At 34.7% G+C, this 20,067-nt stretch overlaps 2 protein-coding genes across 3 annotated transcripts; one reads left to right on the forward strand and one right to left on the reverse strand.

Annotated features, from left to right (window-relative positions):
* The first annotated feature begins 821 nt into the window (after nucleotides 1-821).
* Nucleotides 822-9,825, forward strand: LOC126715470 (calmodulin-binding receptor-like cytoplasmic kinase 3). Of its 2 annotated transcripts, XM_050416071.1 has the most exons (8): nucleotides 822-2,088; nucleotides 2,224-2,436; nucleotides 2,707-2,975; nucleotides 3,844-4,009; nucleotides 4,093-4,182; nucleotides 5,920-6,218; nucleotides 9,294-9,519; nucleotides 9,553-9,825. In XM_050416071.1, exons 1-7 carry the CDS (start codon nucleotides 1,803-1,805, stop codon nucleotides 9,504-9,506), a joined length of 1,536 nt encoding a protein of 511 aa, XP_050272028.1. In that variant the 5' UTR covers nucleotides 822-1,802; the 3' UTR covers nucleotides 9,507-9,519; nucleotides 9,553-9,825. The 2 variants fall into 2 exon arrangements, with proteins under 2 accessions (XP_050272028.1, XP_050272027.1); XM_050416070.1 differs by having other exon boundaries at nucleotides 823-2,088; nucleotides 9,294-9,825.
* Nucleotides 9,826-12,581: 2,756 nt separating this feature from the next.
* On the reverse strand, nucleotides 12,582-18,098 carry LOC126715471 (putative chloride channel-like protein CLC-g). The gene is made up of 7 exons (XM_050416072.1): nucleotides 17,697-18,098; nucleotides 17,397-17,597; nucleotides 17,031-17,208; nucleotides 16,031-16,293; nucleotides 15,421-15,690; nucleotides 14,184-15,315; nucleotides 12,582-13,537 (listed from the first exon to the last, which is right to left on the reverse strand). Exons 1-7 carry the CDS (start codon nucleotides 17,828-17,830, stop codon nucleotides 13,403-13,405), a joined length of 2,313 nt encoding a protein of 770 aa, XP_050272029.1. The 5' UTR covers nucleotides 17,831-18,098; the 3' UTR covers nucleotides 12,582-13,402.
* Between the last annotated feature and the right edge of the window lie 1,969 nt (nucleotides 18,099-20,067).

Below are 20,067 nucleotides of genomic sequence, written 5' to 3' on the forward strand. Positions count from 1 at the left end.
AAAACTCCTCACTGCGCTATCCATTCTCAACAATCCACGTGTCATAAAGATAGTAATACCCATTTGATCCAAAAGCCAAAAAAAAAAAAAAAAACTACAACTAACATAGCCAATATAATCAATAGCTACCAAAACCATCTCCAACCGTCATCCCTAAAAAATTAAAAGCTCAATCCAGCAGGAATAACACTACAATTTCAGCCAACTCTACTTTACTCTCTCTCTCATTTCTCAATCCAAACGGGCCTAAGTCTCACATTTTTGTTATTTAAAGCTCTTTAAATACTTGATTATTTCTTTAAATGTGTGTAGTTTTCTTGTCCCACGTATATAGAAAAATTTCTTAAGGGTAACTCTGAACTACAGGCTAAGAGTTTTAAACTTAAAACTTTATGGATCTCATTAGGTCTTGAAAATCACTAAATCAATCTTTCATAAATTTTTTGCTAAATAAAGTAAGCAGATGTTTTTAAACACCTATAATGAAAATACTAAAAGATGTCAGTTGAGCTAATGATTATTTTGCATGAATTTTTACAAATAAGGGTAACAAGAATCCAAAGGTAAGATCATAGATAAATTATATAATATACTGTAATGCTAATGTATATGTATCAACGGTCAAGATCTTTATCTCATCAAAAAAAAAAAAGGGTCAAGATCTTTACGTGAAAGAAACTTACGTGCTATGTATCATCATTGCATACATAAGAAATGACCATACTTTAGAAAAGCTCACATGTGAACGGTAAAGCAAATGACCAAAACGCCTATGTGATAGTTTCCCAACGGTCAACATTGTCCAACACTACGGTTTGCTTATTATATTGCGCGTATATACAAAGAGAGAGACAGAGAGAGAAAATAGACTTATATAGACGGCCATGGTTTACGTCAGATTCCAACATCTTCCTCCTCGACTTTGGCCGGACTTTTCTTTCTATTTATGATGATTGCCTTTTGATACTGAGAGCAATCGAATCCAATATCCAAACCCCAGTTTTGTCACAGCCTAGCCTAGGCTTCCTTCTTTTCAGGTTTGATTCTCTTACATGTAGCTTAGTAGTATCGTGTGGCTTAAGTCATTGGAAGTCTTTCAAAGGTATCACCAGTTGAACCTTGTACTTTTCAACTTAGTATTGCTATATTTAGGTGTTTTGTGATATGGGTTTGTTTCATTTCCGGTTTTGGTGAGTTGGGGTTTTAGTCAATTTAGTTTGATTTTGAGAAATTTGGCTTCTTTCAGTTCTTGGGGTTGGGATTTGGTGAACTGAGTAGTGAAGGCTTTGATTGAGTGTTGAGGGGTAGTGCCAAAAATTGAGCTTACATTTATAGAGCACTTGGAAAGTAATTGAACTTGAATCTACATGGATAAAGCACTTTGAAGACATTAACTTGTTTGTGAGTTCCTTTTATATCGGTTTCAACTATATTGCTATTTGGTTCAACTCCCTGTGAGGTGTTTTTCTCCTTTGTCAATTTGACGCACTGGGTATTGGAGCATTGTGCTTTTTCTTGAATTAGATTATGTGGTTCTCGCTAATTTGTAAGATCGACTTTCATGATGATAGTCCGAAATATTTGAGCAATTGAATTCTTAAACTCGAAAGATTAGAGTAGAGGGCTTTGCATTTCCAGCCCTCTTCCTATCCGGTTCAACTACAATAAGGCTTTGGTTCATTTGATTTGAAGCATACTGGCTGAGTATTTTAAGGTTCTGTTTGTGCATCTCCTTTTCTGGCTTTGCTTGGTGGTGATTAGCAGAATATAGAGATGCTTGCATTATCATTTAGCTCTCAAACATGGAAATTAAGTTCATTCTTTTGTTGAGAATGGATATCATTGTGTTAAGTCTGTTGCTGTTGGTGCAACTGCCAAGAATCTTTGCCTCTGAATTTGTCCAGTCAAAGGTTTGTGGTACTGATAGCATAACATATTCAAATTCTAATGGTCATGAACTGTTTTACATTAATGGGGATGCGGTCAACGAAGATCTGTTCTGTGAAGCCCTCCAATTTTATCATGCAAGTGGTTGCATATTCGACGGGTACCTTGGAAGTAATCACTGTGAAGTGGACCTTTCATTAGGTATGTGCCAATGTAAAGTGTTTGCTCTAGTTTCTGGTTTGTACAAATATTAGTAAAAAGTTTACCTTTATTCAGCATAGTCAGAATTTATAGTACCAGTCTTCGAATCTTTCTTAAGTGTTACTGCTTTTGTAGATGGTTTGGTCTTTAAGGCAGGAAGAAAACTTTTTCAAAGAAATTTAAAAGAGAAGTCGAAATCCCATGACCAGCATCATATGTCAACCCCAAAAGTAGCTGGCATGGCAACAACTGGAGCTTTGGTTTTGTGTTGTGTTTTCCTCTGTGCCTGCTTTCAGAGGAGAAAGAAACCAACTTCCCACGCTGTTCTTTCTAAGGATCCACACTCAAGTGAGTACAATTTTCTATTCTGAATCTTGCCATCTATGACTTTAAAATACTATGAACTGTTATAGCTAAGCTTCCCCAATTCTATGAATTTAATAATATGATGACTAAAAGTGAGTGTTTTACATTTTTACTATTTACAGTGTTTTGCAATTATGGTATTATTCTCCCCAATGTTAAATCTTTTCTGGCTTAATTAGATGAAATTTTCTTGATTTCATTTGTTTTCTTTCTAATGCTATACTTCACAAGTGATTAATTTTGTTCTTGCAGTAGATTCAGCTTCTTCTTGTGATGCGAATCCGGCTCCTGAAAAGATTCCAGCCAGTCCACATCGGATGCCAATACCACCTAGTCCTTCTAGATTCTCAATTTCACCTAAACTCAAAGGAATTGGATCATTACAACTCACTTTGAGCCAGCTTTCGAAAGCAACCAGCAATTTCTCACCATCACTACGAATAGGTGAAGGAGGCTTTGGAACTGTCTACAAGGCACAGCTAGAAAACGGCAACATGGTTGCGATAAAGCGAGCGAAGAAGGTAGTACTGGTTCCTTAAATGATGCTGAATATACTACTTATGCAATATCATCTCTACCATTTAGTCAGTAGAATTTACGTTGTGGGTAATGGCATTTAATGTGATAGAACATTCAGATCAAGAAACATACAGCCACCTTTTGATTAGAAATGGGTTGCTTTCTGCAAAATATGTTCTTTGGAAATTAAAAAAAAAAAGGATAAGGAATTCTCACCTAAAAGTAAATGAAGGATAAGCAAAGGAAACATCATCTAGAGGGATCATTTCTGCATTCAGCAACTCTTTTCAACTTGACAGATTAATGGCATTCAATATTATTAGACTAAGATGCAACTTGCTCTCTCAAGCAAATTAGACCATTAAAAGCTAGTTTTTTTGTGTAGATGATTAGTCTTTTACCTAATAAGAAACCAACTGTGTTTCTTGTTTTATTTTCATCAAAGAAGGGGCCAGGCGCAAGTTTTTAGGTATTCTGTTGGGCGGGCTGGAATGGACAAATGGTTCCAACCAGAACACTGGTGCAAGCTTTATGTATAGAAGTAGTGCCTAATGGCCAACAAAAGAGAGTGATGTACTGTTCACATTGGGTCTAATAGGAACAAAACATGATAAACTTGTAGGTTTATGACGTAGTTCAAAGATTTCCAAACTAAAAGAGGCTCTGCGTAAGTGGTGGAAAAATAGGACTTTTATTTTACAATGTTTATATAATTTATAAGTTTTCAAGTCATTTTAAGCTTAAGTTGCCTTTATAATGAAAAAATTCTTAAAAGGAATTTCAGTTATCTTCTCATATCTCTCATTCCATGAAATTTTTCAATTTACAATTCTGACGCATTTTCTTTGTACACATGACATGATTGCATAGGAACTCTTTGAGAATCTGCAGACTGAATTCTCTAGTGAAGTTGAACTTCTGGCCAAAATTGATCACCGGAATCTAGTGAAATTGCTAGGTTATATTGATCAAGGAAATGAACGCCTTATCATCATAGAGTATGTGCCAAATGGTACTTTGAGAGAACATTTAGATGGTAAGCTTACTTAATCACAAGAAAAAAAATCTTAATTCTGATGAGAATAATGGTGCTAACTATGTTGTTGCTATTACTGGCAGGTCAACGTGGAAGAATCCTGGATTTCAATCAGCGACTTGAAATTGCCATTGATGTTGCTCATGGCCTAACTTATCTCCATCTATATGCAGGTGACAAACTTTCCATTCAGTTTGCTTGTTTCATGGATCCTTGTAATTCTGAAGACCAATCCGAGGAACAGTCCTTCATTTATTTATTTGGCTTTGAGGGGGCAGGAATCAAATTTGCAATGTTACAACTGAGTTGGGTTGGAATGTTGCAATATCTTCCTAAATCTTCCTTGCTCCTCCTTCATTTTCTGAACAAATAAGCTAAATTTTACAGAATTCCTTTGGCATAGACTTCAGATACACTTCTCAGTTTAGAGTGATTTTTTTTTTTTTGATAAGTAATAAGATATATTGATATCAAAAAGGAAACACCCTAGTACATAGGGAGTGTACAAGGGGACAACAAATCAAAAACAAAAATTGCAAGAATCTAGGAAATCAATAAAAGAAGGGAATGATTGGTTTTGCAAAGCAAACAACCAATCCAACAAAGTTCTAAAAATGAATAGCTTGAGGTCCGGAATAGATCTCTCAATATCTTCAAAACAACGACTATTTCTCTCCCTCCAAAGACACCACATTAAGCCATGAGGAACGATGGACCATATATAACCATTTCAATGACGACCAAAGCTGCCTCGCCAACACCCTAACAGCCCCAAAACAGTATGTGGCATAACCCAAGATACTCCAAATAAACCCAAAACCATAGTCCATAGATCCATAGCAACGGGATAGTGAAGGAAGAGATGGTCAACCAATTCACCATTACTCTTGCACATGTAGCACCAATCCAAAATCCACACCTTCCTTTTTTGCAAATTATCAATCGTCAGTTTAGAGTGATTTTGATAATTAGGAAGGCTGAAACAGTCTATATCTATCAGTTTGCATGGTTAAGTACTAGACTGACCATGATTTTCACATAGCGGTGCCCAGTGGTTTCTATAGGTAATGAAGACAGTCATTGGTTCATGTTTGAGATTCTGACCATGGGAAACTTCATGTGACTTAAAAAATGTTCCTTTCTTCTTCTTGCAAACTTGGTCTTTTGTGTGTGTGTGTGTGTCCTGATAACAGCCTCTCCATAACACATTCTTTTTACCATGAGCCCATTTTTGTGATTTAGAGCTAGTGTAAGTGCATTGACACGAATAAGAAATAAAAACAATCATACAATACAACAATAGTTAATGTGGTTCGTCCAACTCAAAGCCTATGCCATGTGCAACACTGACCAAAATCCATTATCAACAATATGGATTACAACCACTTTCAACCAAACCTTACAAACCACCAAACTCACAATCTTACATACTTGCACAAAACAAACATAAACTAACTCAAAAACCTCACACACACATAGGCTCACGCCATCCCAAAGCCCTAATATACCTAATAACTCTCTCACACCTAATTGACAAACACTCAAACTACTCTTCAAAGTGACAAAACTCGATGTTCTTCTAGGATCTTCTCCTCTAACCATGTGGTAGGACCCTTGGGCAAATGCCACCAAACTCATTGCAGCAATTCTATTCCTTGATGGACAAGGAATACCCAATTTATACTTCAATAAAGAACTTTCATTCTTCACCAAGGAAAAACCTTTACTTCCATGCCAAGAAAATCTAAACCAAATCAAATTAGAAATTTGAGACAATATCTAACACCCAAAATATTTGGGATGCCATTTCACATTTTAATGATTTCTTGCCACATAAACTTCTTACAGCATGTGTCATTTCTTTGTTGCAAATCTAATTGATGTCTAAATTTTTGTTCATCTTGCTACAGAGAAGCAAATCATCCATCGAGATGTGAAGTCATCCAACATTCTTCTGACAGAGAGCATGAGAGCCAAGGTGGCCGATTTCGGATTTGCAAGGCTTGGTCCATTAGATACTGATCAAACACACATTTCTACCAAAGTGAAAGGGACAGTGGGTTACCTAGACCCTGAATACATGAAGACCTATCAACTCACCCCCAAGAGTGATGTTTACTCATTTGGGATTTTACTTATAGAGATTCTGTCAGGCCGTCGTCCTGTGGAGTTGAAGAGACCTCCTGAACAGCGGGTGACACTTCGATGGGTAAGCTTATTTTCCATTACTTTGATTTTTTTTTTTTTTTTTGTGGGGTGGGGGGGGGGGGGGGGGGGCTAACATTTGAGGTACAAATGCAACAATACACCAATTTGATGGATTATAAGTTTACATCTATCAGAAACCTCCTTTGCTGAGGCCACAATTAGATGAAATGTTTCAAGTTATTCTTGGTAGGCCTGTCACTTGGGCTGAATCATGCTGGGTAAACACCAATTTGCGTCTGATATGGGCTAGGTGCTGATACATGACAAGTTCAAAAGGAATTTGGGAGAGGAAATAGAAAAGGAAAGATATACCTAGGAATCAATACCTAGTTGCTTGGAATTAGCACTAAGCAGGACATGTAGGTTGCCAGGAATGACAAATTATTTACTCCTACAGGAGGAGTCCTCCCCCCTCTCACAAGTGTGGATGCCAATGTGGGACACATGGTGGAACCCACAGTTGTTGTGACTCCTCCCGGAGGAGTGAAAATTTTCATGCCAGGAATTAGTACCTTGCTATTGGAAAATTCCAACATCAAATTCCCTTCATCACATTATGTGTCCCTTACATTTTACTGGAGCCCTTTATAAATAGGTTTCCAAGAAAATTAACAAGTAAAATAATCAAACCATAAACATAATCCCAAATAATGAGGATAAGATTAGGGGAATAAAATCCTCTATCCCATTTTGGATGTTCCCTTTTATTCTCCACTAATCATAACTTGTCTTATATCATTTTTTTTTCTTTCCTTATAAAGTAGCCAAAGTTTAAAATGTAAAAAAAAAAAAAAAAAAAAAAAAAATCAAGCACATGATATACTGCAATTGGTGGAACACTAAATATGGGACAAAGGATTTCTATGTAGAGTAGTGTGGATGAAGTGGAGAAACGCATTAGGAGTATTGTGTCATCATAGAATACCTATTAAGTTAAAAGGGAAAATTTTATGGTACTAAACGTAGGGCTGTTAAGAAGCAACATGTTCATAAAATGAGTATAGCTAAAATAAGTAGAGATACGAGGAAAGAGAGGATTCCAGATCAGATCGAAATGAGGAAATTCTCTTAAAAATAACAATGGCTTGTATTGATGAGAGATTATCACTTGAGAGTATACCTCTGGCTAGTACCTAGAAGATTGTGTAATTGCAATAGCTCCTCTGGTGATACAGGTCCAAGCTAACTCTGGTCTGCCCTTCCAATGAATTAAGTGGCACTAAACTCCTCCACCCCTATTAGAAACAGGATGCTCATCCAAAATGACATTAATATGTTTTTTACGTATTGGCAAAAGGTTTGGTGGTGTTGGATGAGTAATAGGGTTTGTAATGGGATCATGGGAAAGCTCATTGAAGTATCAAATGAGATATTTTCTGGACCTTTATAAGCAACTAGATCCTCAATATTAAAGGTGGAGCTACTTTTGTAATCAAATGAAAATCATTAGCATATGCATCTAGTCCTACCCAATTCAACACTTTGTGTGGTTCAACACTACAAGCTTGCAATTGCCTAACGAAGTTGTAGGGAAAATGTTCGGGCCTAATTGGAACCATGACTTAATCTCCTACGGTAAATGCCATGACTTAATCTACTATGGATCATCACTTGCTTGAGGTTGTTATGATCCAAGTGTCCCACGTGGCTTAAGCACAAGCTTAACCATGAGTATATAAACTCTTGGGCTCCCTTCTCTTGCAAGCCAGTTTTCAAGGGTGAGTTCTACCCATGGGTTTGTATCATTCTTATTGTCCCAAATACTATAACATCTGTTGAAAGTGGGAGAAGATCTAAAGGCTTCCTAGGTTTGATTTCAAGTGGAAATTGAATCGTCGCTCATTGCCCTCTTAAACCCTTTCAGGCGTAAAATGCTTGGGCCCTTTTTCACTATCGCCTCTTTTGGTTGTACTATCCTGAATTCAACCTCATCTCACGTTAGATGTATCAAGACTATTCTTAAGAACTTTAGGGAGTTCAACTTGAGGTGGTAAAGTTTGAATGCAACCTAGGTTAAGGTCTCTCCCTTGCACTCTTCATCTTTGTCCCGAATGTCATCAATGTTAGGCATGTAGACTAGTTCTTCCAGATCTTCCTTATCACTCTCTTGCCTATGTCCAACAAGGAAAATGATTAAACCCTAATCCCACATAATCCTCGATCATAATAAAATTACATAAGTGGAAATTCAAATTTAAAATAGTATTAATTTTGGTATTCATAGCAAGTGTTTTGGAATAATTATTTAGTACTTCTGGAGTAATGCTCATTAGTCATTCCACTCAAATAATAGTGAATCCTACTAACTAAATTAATAGATTCTAAAAAAAAAAAACTAAATTAATAGTGTGACCCACCATTCTTGTGAGAGGATGGAGCATTGCTCCTAGAGTATTGAATAATTTTTTGATGCTTTGGATGTAACTAAAAGCTGTAAATTAGGCTGTCCATGGATGTGACAAGGTTCCTGACTCCTACCCAGCTAATTCTACTCGTTAAATAGTTTGATTTTTTTATTATTATTTATTATTATCCTATTATAATGTTATTCCACGGTTGATATGTGATTCTCTAGTATGGATATAAAAACTTTCCTATATACAAGAAGACTATGGTTAATATGTGATTCTCTAGTATAGATATAAGAACTTTCCTATATACAAGAAGACTATTGCAGCCATGTTTGGGTGTGTGTTTTGTCCTTATGATTAGGGAATAATAATTCTATCTTGGTGCAAACCTGAATTGAAAGTCTAAATTGTGTCAATGACATTAGTAATTTCCACCCCGAGTGGGGCAAATTCAGAGACCTCATTTGTAGATCTTTATAGGCTATAGCCAGTGATTATCTAGATGGTGCCACTGTTAAAGAAAGTTAAGAGGGATGCATAATTGCAACAATTATCCAATGGGTTTGTTCATAATTGCAACTCCTAACACCTGCATGGTTGTACAATCAATGAATCAATGCAGTGTATCAAAGTTTTTTTTTTTTTTTTTGGGTTTCCTTGTTGCTCATTAAACCCTTCCATCCAGTATATAAGCTCTCAGGTCAAGCAAATTTGATATTGTGCAGGCCTTCAAGAAGTACGATGAAGGAAGTGTGGGGGAATTGGTGGATCCTTTGATGGAGGAAGTAGTGGATGCAGAAGTACTTATGAAAATGTTTTCTTTGGCATTCCTGTGTGCAGCACCTGTTCGAGTTGATCGGCCAGACATGAAATCAGTGGGAGAACAGCTGTGGTCAATAAGGGCAGACTACCTCAAGAGTGCAAAGAAAGTGCCTTGATTGATATCCGATAGTTTTCTTTTATAAATCAAATTGTGTTTGATAGTTGTCTTTTTATAAATCAAATTGTGTTTGATAGTTGTCTTTTATAAATCAAATTGTGTTTTCTTCAGCTGCAGAAGCGAAAATTTCATTTTGACATTGCCTTTTCTTTCTCTTGTTTATTTTTCTTCATTCTTGAATGTGTTCAGTTGTGTACTATTTTTCAACTTTATTATTGCAAATGAATGCCTTACTGTGACAAGTATCAACAGGTGGTGAGTGAGACATCTACATCTTGAACTTTGCTATCAAAAGAATCAGTTATTGTTCTCCTGTATTTAAACTTTCTAGGTAAAGCAGCCACGACACAACACAACATTGAAATACTTTCATGCAGCTTTTTGTTGAGACTTTTAACCATGGTTTTGCTGCATTGTTGATGAAGAATGCTTCCAATGAAAGGGTAAGGATTTGCTGCAAACTAAGTTATAGCAACTCCTACAAAAATACACGTGTCAATGCCTCATATAGACACCTGTCCAGACTTATATTTAAATGAAAACTTTCTTATCAAGATTGAATTTTTCACTAAATGGCTATTTGACACGTGTGCATTTTGTAGGAGTTGCTGCAACTTAGTTTGCAGCAAATCCTTGCCCCCTATGAAAATGCAATACCGAACTATTTTTTAATCTCCCATTCTTTCTTTCTATGCTCTACTTGAATACAAAATACACAGTTTTACATTCTTCTTTCTTTCTATTCTTCTATTGCTCTATGATTAAAGTTCTTTGGGAAAAAAATTAACCTTTTACAAGATTTTCGTTTCATCTTAGGTTAATATTTTGTTTTAAAATATTGTATATATTAATTGGGTATCAAGGTTCTTCGCTCCAGCATGACATTTGAAACAAAACAGCACCACATTTCTCCGACCTTTAGGTCTCAAAATATTTTTGCTGTTTTTTTAATTTTTAATTTTTAACTTTTTGGAGATGAGAACGAAAAATTTTGACAAAAATTATACCAAGCAGTTTAATTGGTAGGTTGACCTCCAGATGTAAAAAATGAGCTTCTATTAACTTTTGTTAATTTCATTGTCTATGTGTCTAACGGAACAAAGATGTGGCATTTTTTTAATGACATTGCAAATGCCACATTAGTTATTAAAAACTATATAGCAAATATAATTAAAAAGAAAAAGATTAAAACCTAAACAGTCAATTCCCAAAAATCCTCAATCTCATCATTCGTTCTAGATTTCTTTCACACCGCCAATGTTAATCTTGAATCGCGCTAAGATTCAATCTCATTGGTGCCCTTATACTTTTTCAAACTGTTTAGATGATATAGGCACCTAAAGGCATAAGGATGTTAAAGGGAAGAAAACCAAGAAAATCAAGGATAGATGTTGATAATTATTCAAGATTATAAAGTGTACCATCCATTTTTGCTTTCTCATTAACATGTGCTACTCATAGACATAATATTCGAATAAGAACCAGCATGGATGCTGCCCCGAAATTGATTTTGGTTCTAAGATCATGACTTATTGTCGTTTTGGTGAAGAAGAGAAAGCTGTTGTGCGTATCTGAAAAGAACAAAAAAATTAAACAAAGAAAGAGCAATGAATGTGCCCAATGGTCTCGCTTAAACTGATTTGACCACACACTGTCACAAGCCCTCTTAAATTTTTGAGTTTTGAGTTATGGAAACTTAACTAAAAAATTTGTCCATACAAGATGAGTTTCCATAGGTCCCACCTTTTTTGAGTTTTGGGAGATGAAAACTGAGTTATATAACTCAATTTTTATCAATCCAAACACCCTCTAATCTATGTGCGGTTTAAGATTGGTACCGCGATGAGGAGGAAATCTGGAAATGAACAGTGAGATTGGGAATTTTCGAAGATAGCTTTTTATTTTATTTTAATCTTTGAACTTTTTTTCTATTTAATTTTTAAACTAAAATGAATTAATCTCTATATATTAAAATGATTCAGAAAGTTAGTTATTGTCTTTTTTAATTTTCAAAAATACTACCAATTTAATTAACTTATCCTTATCTTAAAACATTAAAAATGAATTAACAAAAATTAAAAACAAAAAACCTATCCTTGTTCTATAAACTTCCCACTGCCCATGTACACAACCAAAACTACCCCATGTTCCTATAAAAATAAAATAAAAAAAATCTACCCCATGTTCTATATATATAAAACTATCCCAAGTTCCTATTAAAAAAATAAAACCACTCAAAAAAAAAAAAAAAGTCTCGTCGTCCACGTGAAGGGTGTGTGATGAGGCTAATATAAATAAATTTGATTTGTCAATTTAGTTTTTTAAAAACTAATGTGCCATCTCTAGCATTTGCCACCTCATTAAAAAAATGCAACGTCATTATTCTATTAAACACATAGTCAATGAAACTAAGGACGGTTAATGAAGGAACCAATAGCACAAAAAATTTAAATTATAGAGACCAACAGAGCTCATTTGGAACTTGAAGGATCAAAAGCGCTCAGTAGGTAAACTTAAGGGACCAACAATATAGTTTTGCCTAAATTATTTGGTCTAGATGTAAATTACACGTAGCCTAAAATTAGTTCATTGATTGGAAATATATATCACTCCAAACTCCAAATTATGCATTCAAATGTTAGACCAAAAGTGCAACCATCAACAATATTTTCACTACATTTTCACAACAAATCTTAATTGGTAAATTATTATTGGTTCTAATTTAAATTCATTACTAAAATTATTTTTTTGCCTATCAGTAATAACCATTTAAGATCTGTCATGAAAATGTTGTGGACGTAGCATTTTTTAACGCTAGATACGAGTTTCTTGGGAAAAAATGTTACACTAGAATAAGTTCGTTTGTGTTGGGCACAGGAAAATTCTCATTCACAGGTTTTCATATGAAAGTTTCAAGAGGCATAATTATAATATACACAACCATCCCCATTATGGTATCCAACAAATGGTAAATTACATCAAGCCAGGATAACCATGGTACTAATTAGAGATCTTTCCAAACCAACCAAAATGACCGAACTTGCTACGAAAAGAAAGACATGAAGACGACAAGTAGTAAATTATTAGCATTGATTTATCTTTGCTTGTGATACAATTTTAAAAAATACAGTGGCTGACAGAACTCTAAGACTCCAATAAGCTTTAACTAATAATTTAACTTCATTCCTGAAACAGTTTATGAGAAAACTATAAAAATAAATAAGTAGGCTGCAATGATGTCAAAATGTTTGGGTACTACAACATATAATGCCCACTATAATGATGCCCTATAATTGTAATCCCGTACCAGGTAGCAGTCTGAAGATTTCTATAGCATACAGTACCAAAACCCTTATAATGGCCTTGAATGGAACCCCCAAACAAACTTCTGCTTCACTGCATAGAAAAATAATGATGATACGCTGAGACTCAAAGAAGAATGACAAAATCATCAAATCCCTTGGTGCACTTCCCAGAAATTTTCAAAACTACTTAACTTATTGAATTCTTCATCTACCAGTGAATTTGATCAACAAAATTAACCTTAAATTAGATTCACCTGTATGGCAATTTGTCATCCAAATGAAAGCAAGCCACTTGAACAATGCCCCCATTAACTCAACTGCCCCAAGCTCAGGAAGAACAATTTTTCAAGTAAAAGGCATTCATAATTTATTCAATGTACTGCAAAACTGGAGCAAGAATTATCACAATTAATGGTTCATGAAACATGATTCATGCTTATCTGGCCCTCTTCAGCTCTAAATTTAGCAACAATATTGACAAAGGAAGGAAAAAGCCGGTCTTCTGATGAATTTGAAACCTTGAGCAGCTCCAATAAGACTATTTACAAACTTATTCTCGGGGGTAACTTTTGATGCTTGCTGAGATAACCTAAAAGAACTTTCTCATAGGCGGAAACCGAAATCTTAATCTTTTCCACCTGCTGTTTACCAGCAGAGGGTGCAAACTCAATATGTGTTCTGGCATGAAATCATGCCTTGTCAATATACCCACCACAGGAGATCTCTGCAATTGAGTAGCATTGCATTTAGATGAAGATAGTAAGCAAAATAGTGAAAATACTATAGTAGAAAGAATATTTAATAGGAACAATAATGAAGAAATGTAGTTCCTCAGGACAGACGACCTAGTCATTACAACAAATCAGCCAAAACTAGCTGCAGCAGGACTTGGCTTGGGATGATGACACATGGCCAAAAATGGACACGTGTCACTATTGAGACAGGTCTAGTGCAACTGGACACTGGACCCAAGCTCTACCCACTTTAGCAAATAATAAGGCCCTAAATGAAATGCAAAGTAATGAGACAAATGAATATTTAGCATCAGAAATAAATGATATTTAGATAGATAAAATGGGCAAAAAAACCTGAATGTTCCTGAAATTTCATGGAAGTTCAATCAGTGGAGGAAGATGGAAACTAATTGTTGAATACATGACATAAATTAAATTCCATCGATTAATATAAACATAGCCAATTCATCAGGACGAAGTATGCAGAAAAATCATGAAACTGTGTTACAGCTCTATGAATTTACGTATCAACTCCACTATAATTTATAACCTATGGGTGCCTTCAGATCACCTAATCTCCATTAAAAATTAAAAATTAAAAAAAAAAAAAAAAAAAAATTAGACAGCATTACTTACACTAGAGATCTTGGGTATCACCAGCAGGTGCCTTAAACCAAGTTCTCGAAAAAGTATGCGAGCCTTTGCTAGTGACATTGTCTCCACAACAGTATAAGGCGAAGCATTAGTAAAAGGATGTAAATCTATGAGCATGTCCATCTCTTCCTCATTCAATTCTATATCTTCTATCTTGTCACCATTGCCTGAACCCCTCTTTGCAAAATCGCTTGCTGAAAACTGCTTTAAGGCATCCATTCCTGTTCGGTCAGGGGTAGGAAAGAAGAAAGCTTTCTTCTTTAACAATGTAATAAGGTGAGCTCGTAGGATTATACCAAATAATACTGGGGATTCAGAAAGCGGAGGCTCATCAAGTACAGGGAAGCCATTGTGCTTTGTAGTTCTGAGAACATGTACTATATTACTGACCTTCTCAATGCCATGAAAGAGCTGAAGTGGGCCTGTGACTACATCACTTACTGTCAGCTGCCTCATATAAGGCTCAGCATGGCCTTCTAAATAAGGGAACCCCTTGGCTTTCATAATAAGGTCATAGATATTGCCATTGAAGGCATCAGCTACAGTCTTAGAAACAAAAAGCACTAGCATTATTAGTGGTAGCAATAGTAGATTATTGGTCAATTCAAGGATAATTACACATAGAGAAACCGTCATTCTCATAGACCCACCAAGCAAGGAAGCAGCACCCAGCACAGCGTAGAGGCCATGGTTAAGGTTTGAGTGTGGACCAACCAACATTCCAACAAAACGTCCATAAGATGCACCGGTAACAATAACAGGTACAAAAAGACCAGCAGGAGCCACAACCCCATAGCTAAAAATGCTTAAGAAAAAGCAGGTAACAAAGAATATGAGCATTGAGGAGTGTTGGAACTCAGCATTGGTGTCTTTACTGAAAAGGTTTCTGATAGCATCATCATTTGTATTAAAAATGAGGCTGGCAAGATCATTGTACTGACCAGGAGGACATTGGAACTTCTTGTAGTTACCAGAGCGACCTATTGTAGGACAGGCTTCAGATGCATCAGCTGGACAAGGTCGGCAAGATGCAATCCATGGTAATCCAAAAAGAAGACAGGATGTGAAAATGGAGATCAAGCAAGCAAGAAAAATTTTGTAAGCGATGCCCTTTCTGGAAAAGTCAAAACAACAAAAATGATTTTAGCAAATATGACTCCACAGTATTTTCATAACTCTAACAGAGTGCAAACATCACAAAGCTAAAAAGAGAGCTTACTCATTAATGAGATTGTATACTCGGAGAACCTTATCTAATAGAAAATTATAGAAACTTCCCAATATTCCCCCTATAACTCCAAGGGCAAGCACAGGAGGCAAATCCTCAACATGATACGAAATATTTGCTGAATAGACATCAAACATTATCAGCCCCCCAGTACCAAATAGGCCACATTTGCCACTTAAACAAATATCAATGAAAGCACGAAGTATAATTGCAACTATAGCTGTTGTAAAGAAAGCTCTCCATAGAAGGGCACCTCTCCACCTGTAGAAACAAATTCAATATAAATATCGAAAACAGTGCTTTTATTTTGGCTACTTCATCCATTCAGCTGCCAAATACATACAAGTCAAACAAGGATGGTCATTTTGGCATCACTAAGGGCGCCTATGATGATGGCTCCAAGTTTTTAAATACTGTCAAAATTCTAACTATATAGCCTTCTTTTTATACACAAACAAATAACATACAATTAAATTTTGAGCACTCTCATATAAAATTATGGGTTATGGGCCAGAACCAACCATCACATGAAAATTTAAGATATACTAAATTACTGTGACAGAGAACACACAAGATCAGCTAATAGGTTAACATAGCATACCAAGTTGCCATCTCTTCAAGAGCAAACAGCACGCCACCAACAGGAGCACGGAAAGCAGCAGCAATTCCAGCTGCTGCTCCACATGTTACAAGATCTCGTCGGTCTCTATCATTCTTGAAAAATCGTAGCCATTTGCATGTTAACTTATATTTCCTTGACCCACCCTGACCCAGCAATGATGCAACGCATGCTCCAGTATGGACCATGGGTCCTGCCTTTCCCACAAGAAGAGATGATGACACTGCAGAAATGCTGCCAATTATCTGTACATCAAAGAGACACAAATAAGAGATTCTTACCATTCTCCAAAACAATGGCTAAATGTGATTCTGTAAAATAAAATTTTTCATAGTATTTTAACACATATCCAAAAAAATCATAGTATTTTAACAAGGCTCTCTATGATTTTAGTAGCTAGTATTCCAGCAGTTCCTTTTCTATTCATGTCAGCATTGCATATAGAAGCATTCTATCAGCAATAGTGTCTTCACCCATGATAAACTACAATTATTGTTGCCCCTGAATTTTAATATAGTCAACATTATTTTTTTTCTTTATATCTTATGAGTTTTTAAATATATATGCATAACACAAATCTACTAATTATTATATTTTATTCATATGCTATAACTATATTAGAATTAGAACTAACACAAGTAGACAATATTAGTGAACAGAACTGGTTAGGGAAACCTTACACTCTTAAATCTCATAGAGTAATTGATCAAGAAGGTTGGCACAACCAAGTCCACTTGCATTAATTACAAAACACAATATATGATGAGACCCAACAATAAAAGAAACAGTTCACATGGATACAACTTGAGTGGTCAACTGTGACTAGTGGAAAAAATGGTGAGTCCATATGAACCTAGAATTTCGCTAAAAGAACTCAATTGTATGAATCTCCACACTAATCAGCAACTCCATGTATCCACTCTAATTGGAAAAGTAAAGTATGAGTAAGCCATAATATCCAAAATACTCATAAATTTTCTACCTTTACAACCAAAGTCCGCAAAGAAAATATTCCGGGCGCATCCACGCCATTCAGGTAAGCTTTCACTTCCGGAATACCCGACCCGGCTGCCGTCGGTGATATAAAAGCAGTAATTATAGCCGCAAACAGAGTGAGAACAAAATTAGACGTTGCAAATACAAAAAATGCCATCCCATACCTGCACCACATTTCACCAATCCCTTCAATTTCCACATTTCAACAATAACTCAGCTGAGCATAAAAACTCAATTTCCGATAACATTCTATGTCAATATTAATTCAAGTTATCAGTTTTTTTTTCTCGGGAGAATTTGTACAGTTTCCATCAAACCAAACAGAACCGAATCAAAAGAAAAAAAAATAGACCTGCTCTCCAACATCATGTTAGAGGTGACGACGAATTTCGTGCCGGCGAGATTTTCGACGGCGAGATTGTTGCAGAAACCGATTAGACTGACGATCAGACCGATCAAAAAGCACAACAGCCATTTCATAAATATGTACTGGAAAACCTGCACTTTGCTACTCCCTCTCCAGTCTTGCTTGAACAACTCGTTCTCGAAAATCCTTTTTAACACGCAAACAAACACAAAGATTTTCACAATTCCTGCCATTGTTTTTTTCTTTCCAAGAAGGAGGTAGAAGAAGTTAGAAGAAGAAACATACTCATAGTCGAGGCTCTCGATTGGGCAGACTTTGGAGCCGACGATGGCGACTTGAGAGGTGGAGTTTGGAGTGGTCCTTTGAACGGAGAGTAAAGGCACTATGACGGAGTCTTGGTCCCCATTGGTAGTGGCCATGGTTGGTTTTTGGTGAATTTGGAACTGCTTCTTTCTTCAATTTCTATTTAGAGCATTGTATGGTGAACAATCCAGACACAACGAGATAGAGAGAGAGAGAATTTGAGTTTGAGTTAAAAGAGTTAAAAGACTGAGAGAAGAGTCAAAGAGAAAGAGTAATGGTTAAGTTCAATTTCATTGTTCTCAAAAAGGTAGTTGTGTTTGTCACAAAGTGTTATTTCTCTGTTTTCTTTCTTTCTCTTCCGTTTTCGGTTTCTCCTCTACTTTTTTTAAATTAAATATTGGCAAGGGAAATGATAGAGTGCTGTTGGGGTTGGTGAACAGCTTGGTACTATATAGCGATTCTAACGGGTCGGATATAATGTTATTTATTATTCATGCCAATATTCATGACAAATGAAAGTATCAAAACTATTTCGAGTATTTGATTATTCTCTCGGGGGTTATATGTAGTCTCCTATTTCACTTGTACGAGGTTATTATATAGAGGAATCCTATTGGATGATTCCAAAATACTGATAAACCACCACTAAGCTAATGACGCGGAGTTTGATTTGATTATTTGATTAGTGCAGTGGACGGATGAGGATTTTTTGTAAATCTAGGACAGGACATGAATGTAGCGTAAGAAAAACAATGTTGGTTTGGTTGTCCTGAAATGAACGTCGGTAGGTTTGTTGTTTGACTGTTGGGTAGGCACGTAGAAAATGTTACATATTCACATAACACACGCCACAAAATTGCAAGATCCAAAAAGATCAAGAATGAATGATTAAGGAAATCCGGCCATGATTATGCAAAAATTGTAGAATTTGCTCTTCTTTCAAAATAATCTTTTTTTTTTTTTTTTTTTTTTTGTTGCCGAATTTCTTTCAAAATAATCTACCTACTAGTTTCGAGATTTGTGAATGACAGAAAATGTCTCTTACTAAAACGAAAATTTCCTTCTTCTCAAAAAAAAAAAAAAAAAATCCTATTACCCCCATGACTTTTTTTTTTTTTAATAGAAAAACCAACGTAACAAGTCATGTAACGTATTTAACCAGTAACTTGTGCAATGTATTTGTACGGGCAAGTTTGACATAATTTAATTTTCATTTTTTTATTAAATATAAATTTTGATTATAATGGCTGTTCTTAATATACATATATTCTTGCATTATTATTAGACATTTATTACAATTGTGATTTGTGATTGTTTAGGAAATTAGTATATATTTTTCTATTTAAAGAAAATATAGTGTACTAAGATTCAAATGGAGGGTTTTTTTTTTTTTTTTTTTTTTTTTTGAGAAACAAACAAATGAAGGGTATAAATATGAAATATATTATAAATTCAATCAAAATATATATTACAACTTCTCAAAAAAATTAAAATAGTAACATGTAAAAGTGTGAGGTCTTAAAAACTTATCTGCCATAATATTATATGATAGATCAAAAGTCAAATTGCTTTGATTTTATATATAACATATCCATTTTTTTTTTTTTTGAGTAAAAACATATCCAAAATTTATAATCTATAATCTAGATAAGATCAAAGAAGTTTTTTATTTATTTATTTTTTTATGACATTCTAATATTTTGTCACATAAGCTTTGAGGTCTCACAATTTTACACATCACAATTCTCATATATATATATATATATATATATATATATATTAATTGAATTTAAATTCTATTCCATATTTAAAGTTTCCATTAAAATCTTGGCATATCATATTTTCTTAAATATGAGAATATATAGTTCCATATGTAAACACAATTATAAATTTATAATATTACAATATTTATATAGTTCCATAATAAATACTGTTGTAAAAAAATAATTATAATAAATATCTAATATTATAATATATATTTCTATATACAAATTCAATTATAATAAATATCTTTTAATAACTATCATAATGATAAAATTCTATATTTAGATAAATTTTTGCTCACATTCTAATATTTTTCACATAATATTTTGCCATGTAAGTGTTTGAGGCCTCACAACTTTACATGTCATAATTCTCATATATAGTATTAATTGAATTTATATTTTATTCTCTATTTAAATTTTCGATAAAAATATTGGTATATCATATTTTTTTAGTAATTAAAGTGTGTGTATTTAGCAAATAGTTTGTTTCTCAAAAAAAATAAATAAATAAAGAAAAAAGAAGAAGAAGAATATATAGTTCTATATACAAACATAACCTGGATGCTGTATTCCAGGGTGATTTAGCG

Source organism: Quercus robur, chromosome 2, assembly GCF_932294415.1.
Source record: "Quercus robur chromosome 2, dhQueRobu3.1, whole genome shotgun sequence".
Taxonomy (NCBI): domain Eukaryota; kingdom Viridiplantae; phylum Streptophyta; class Magnoliopsida; order Fagales; family Fagaceae; genus Quercus; species Quercus robur.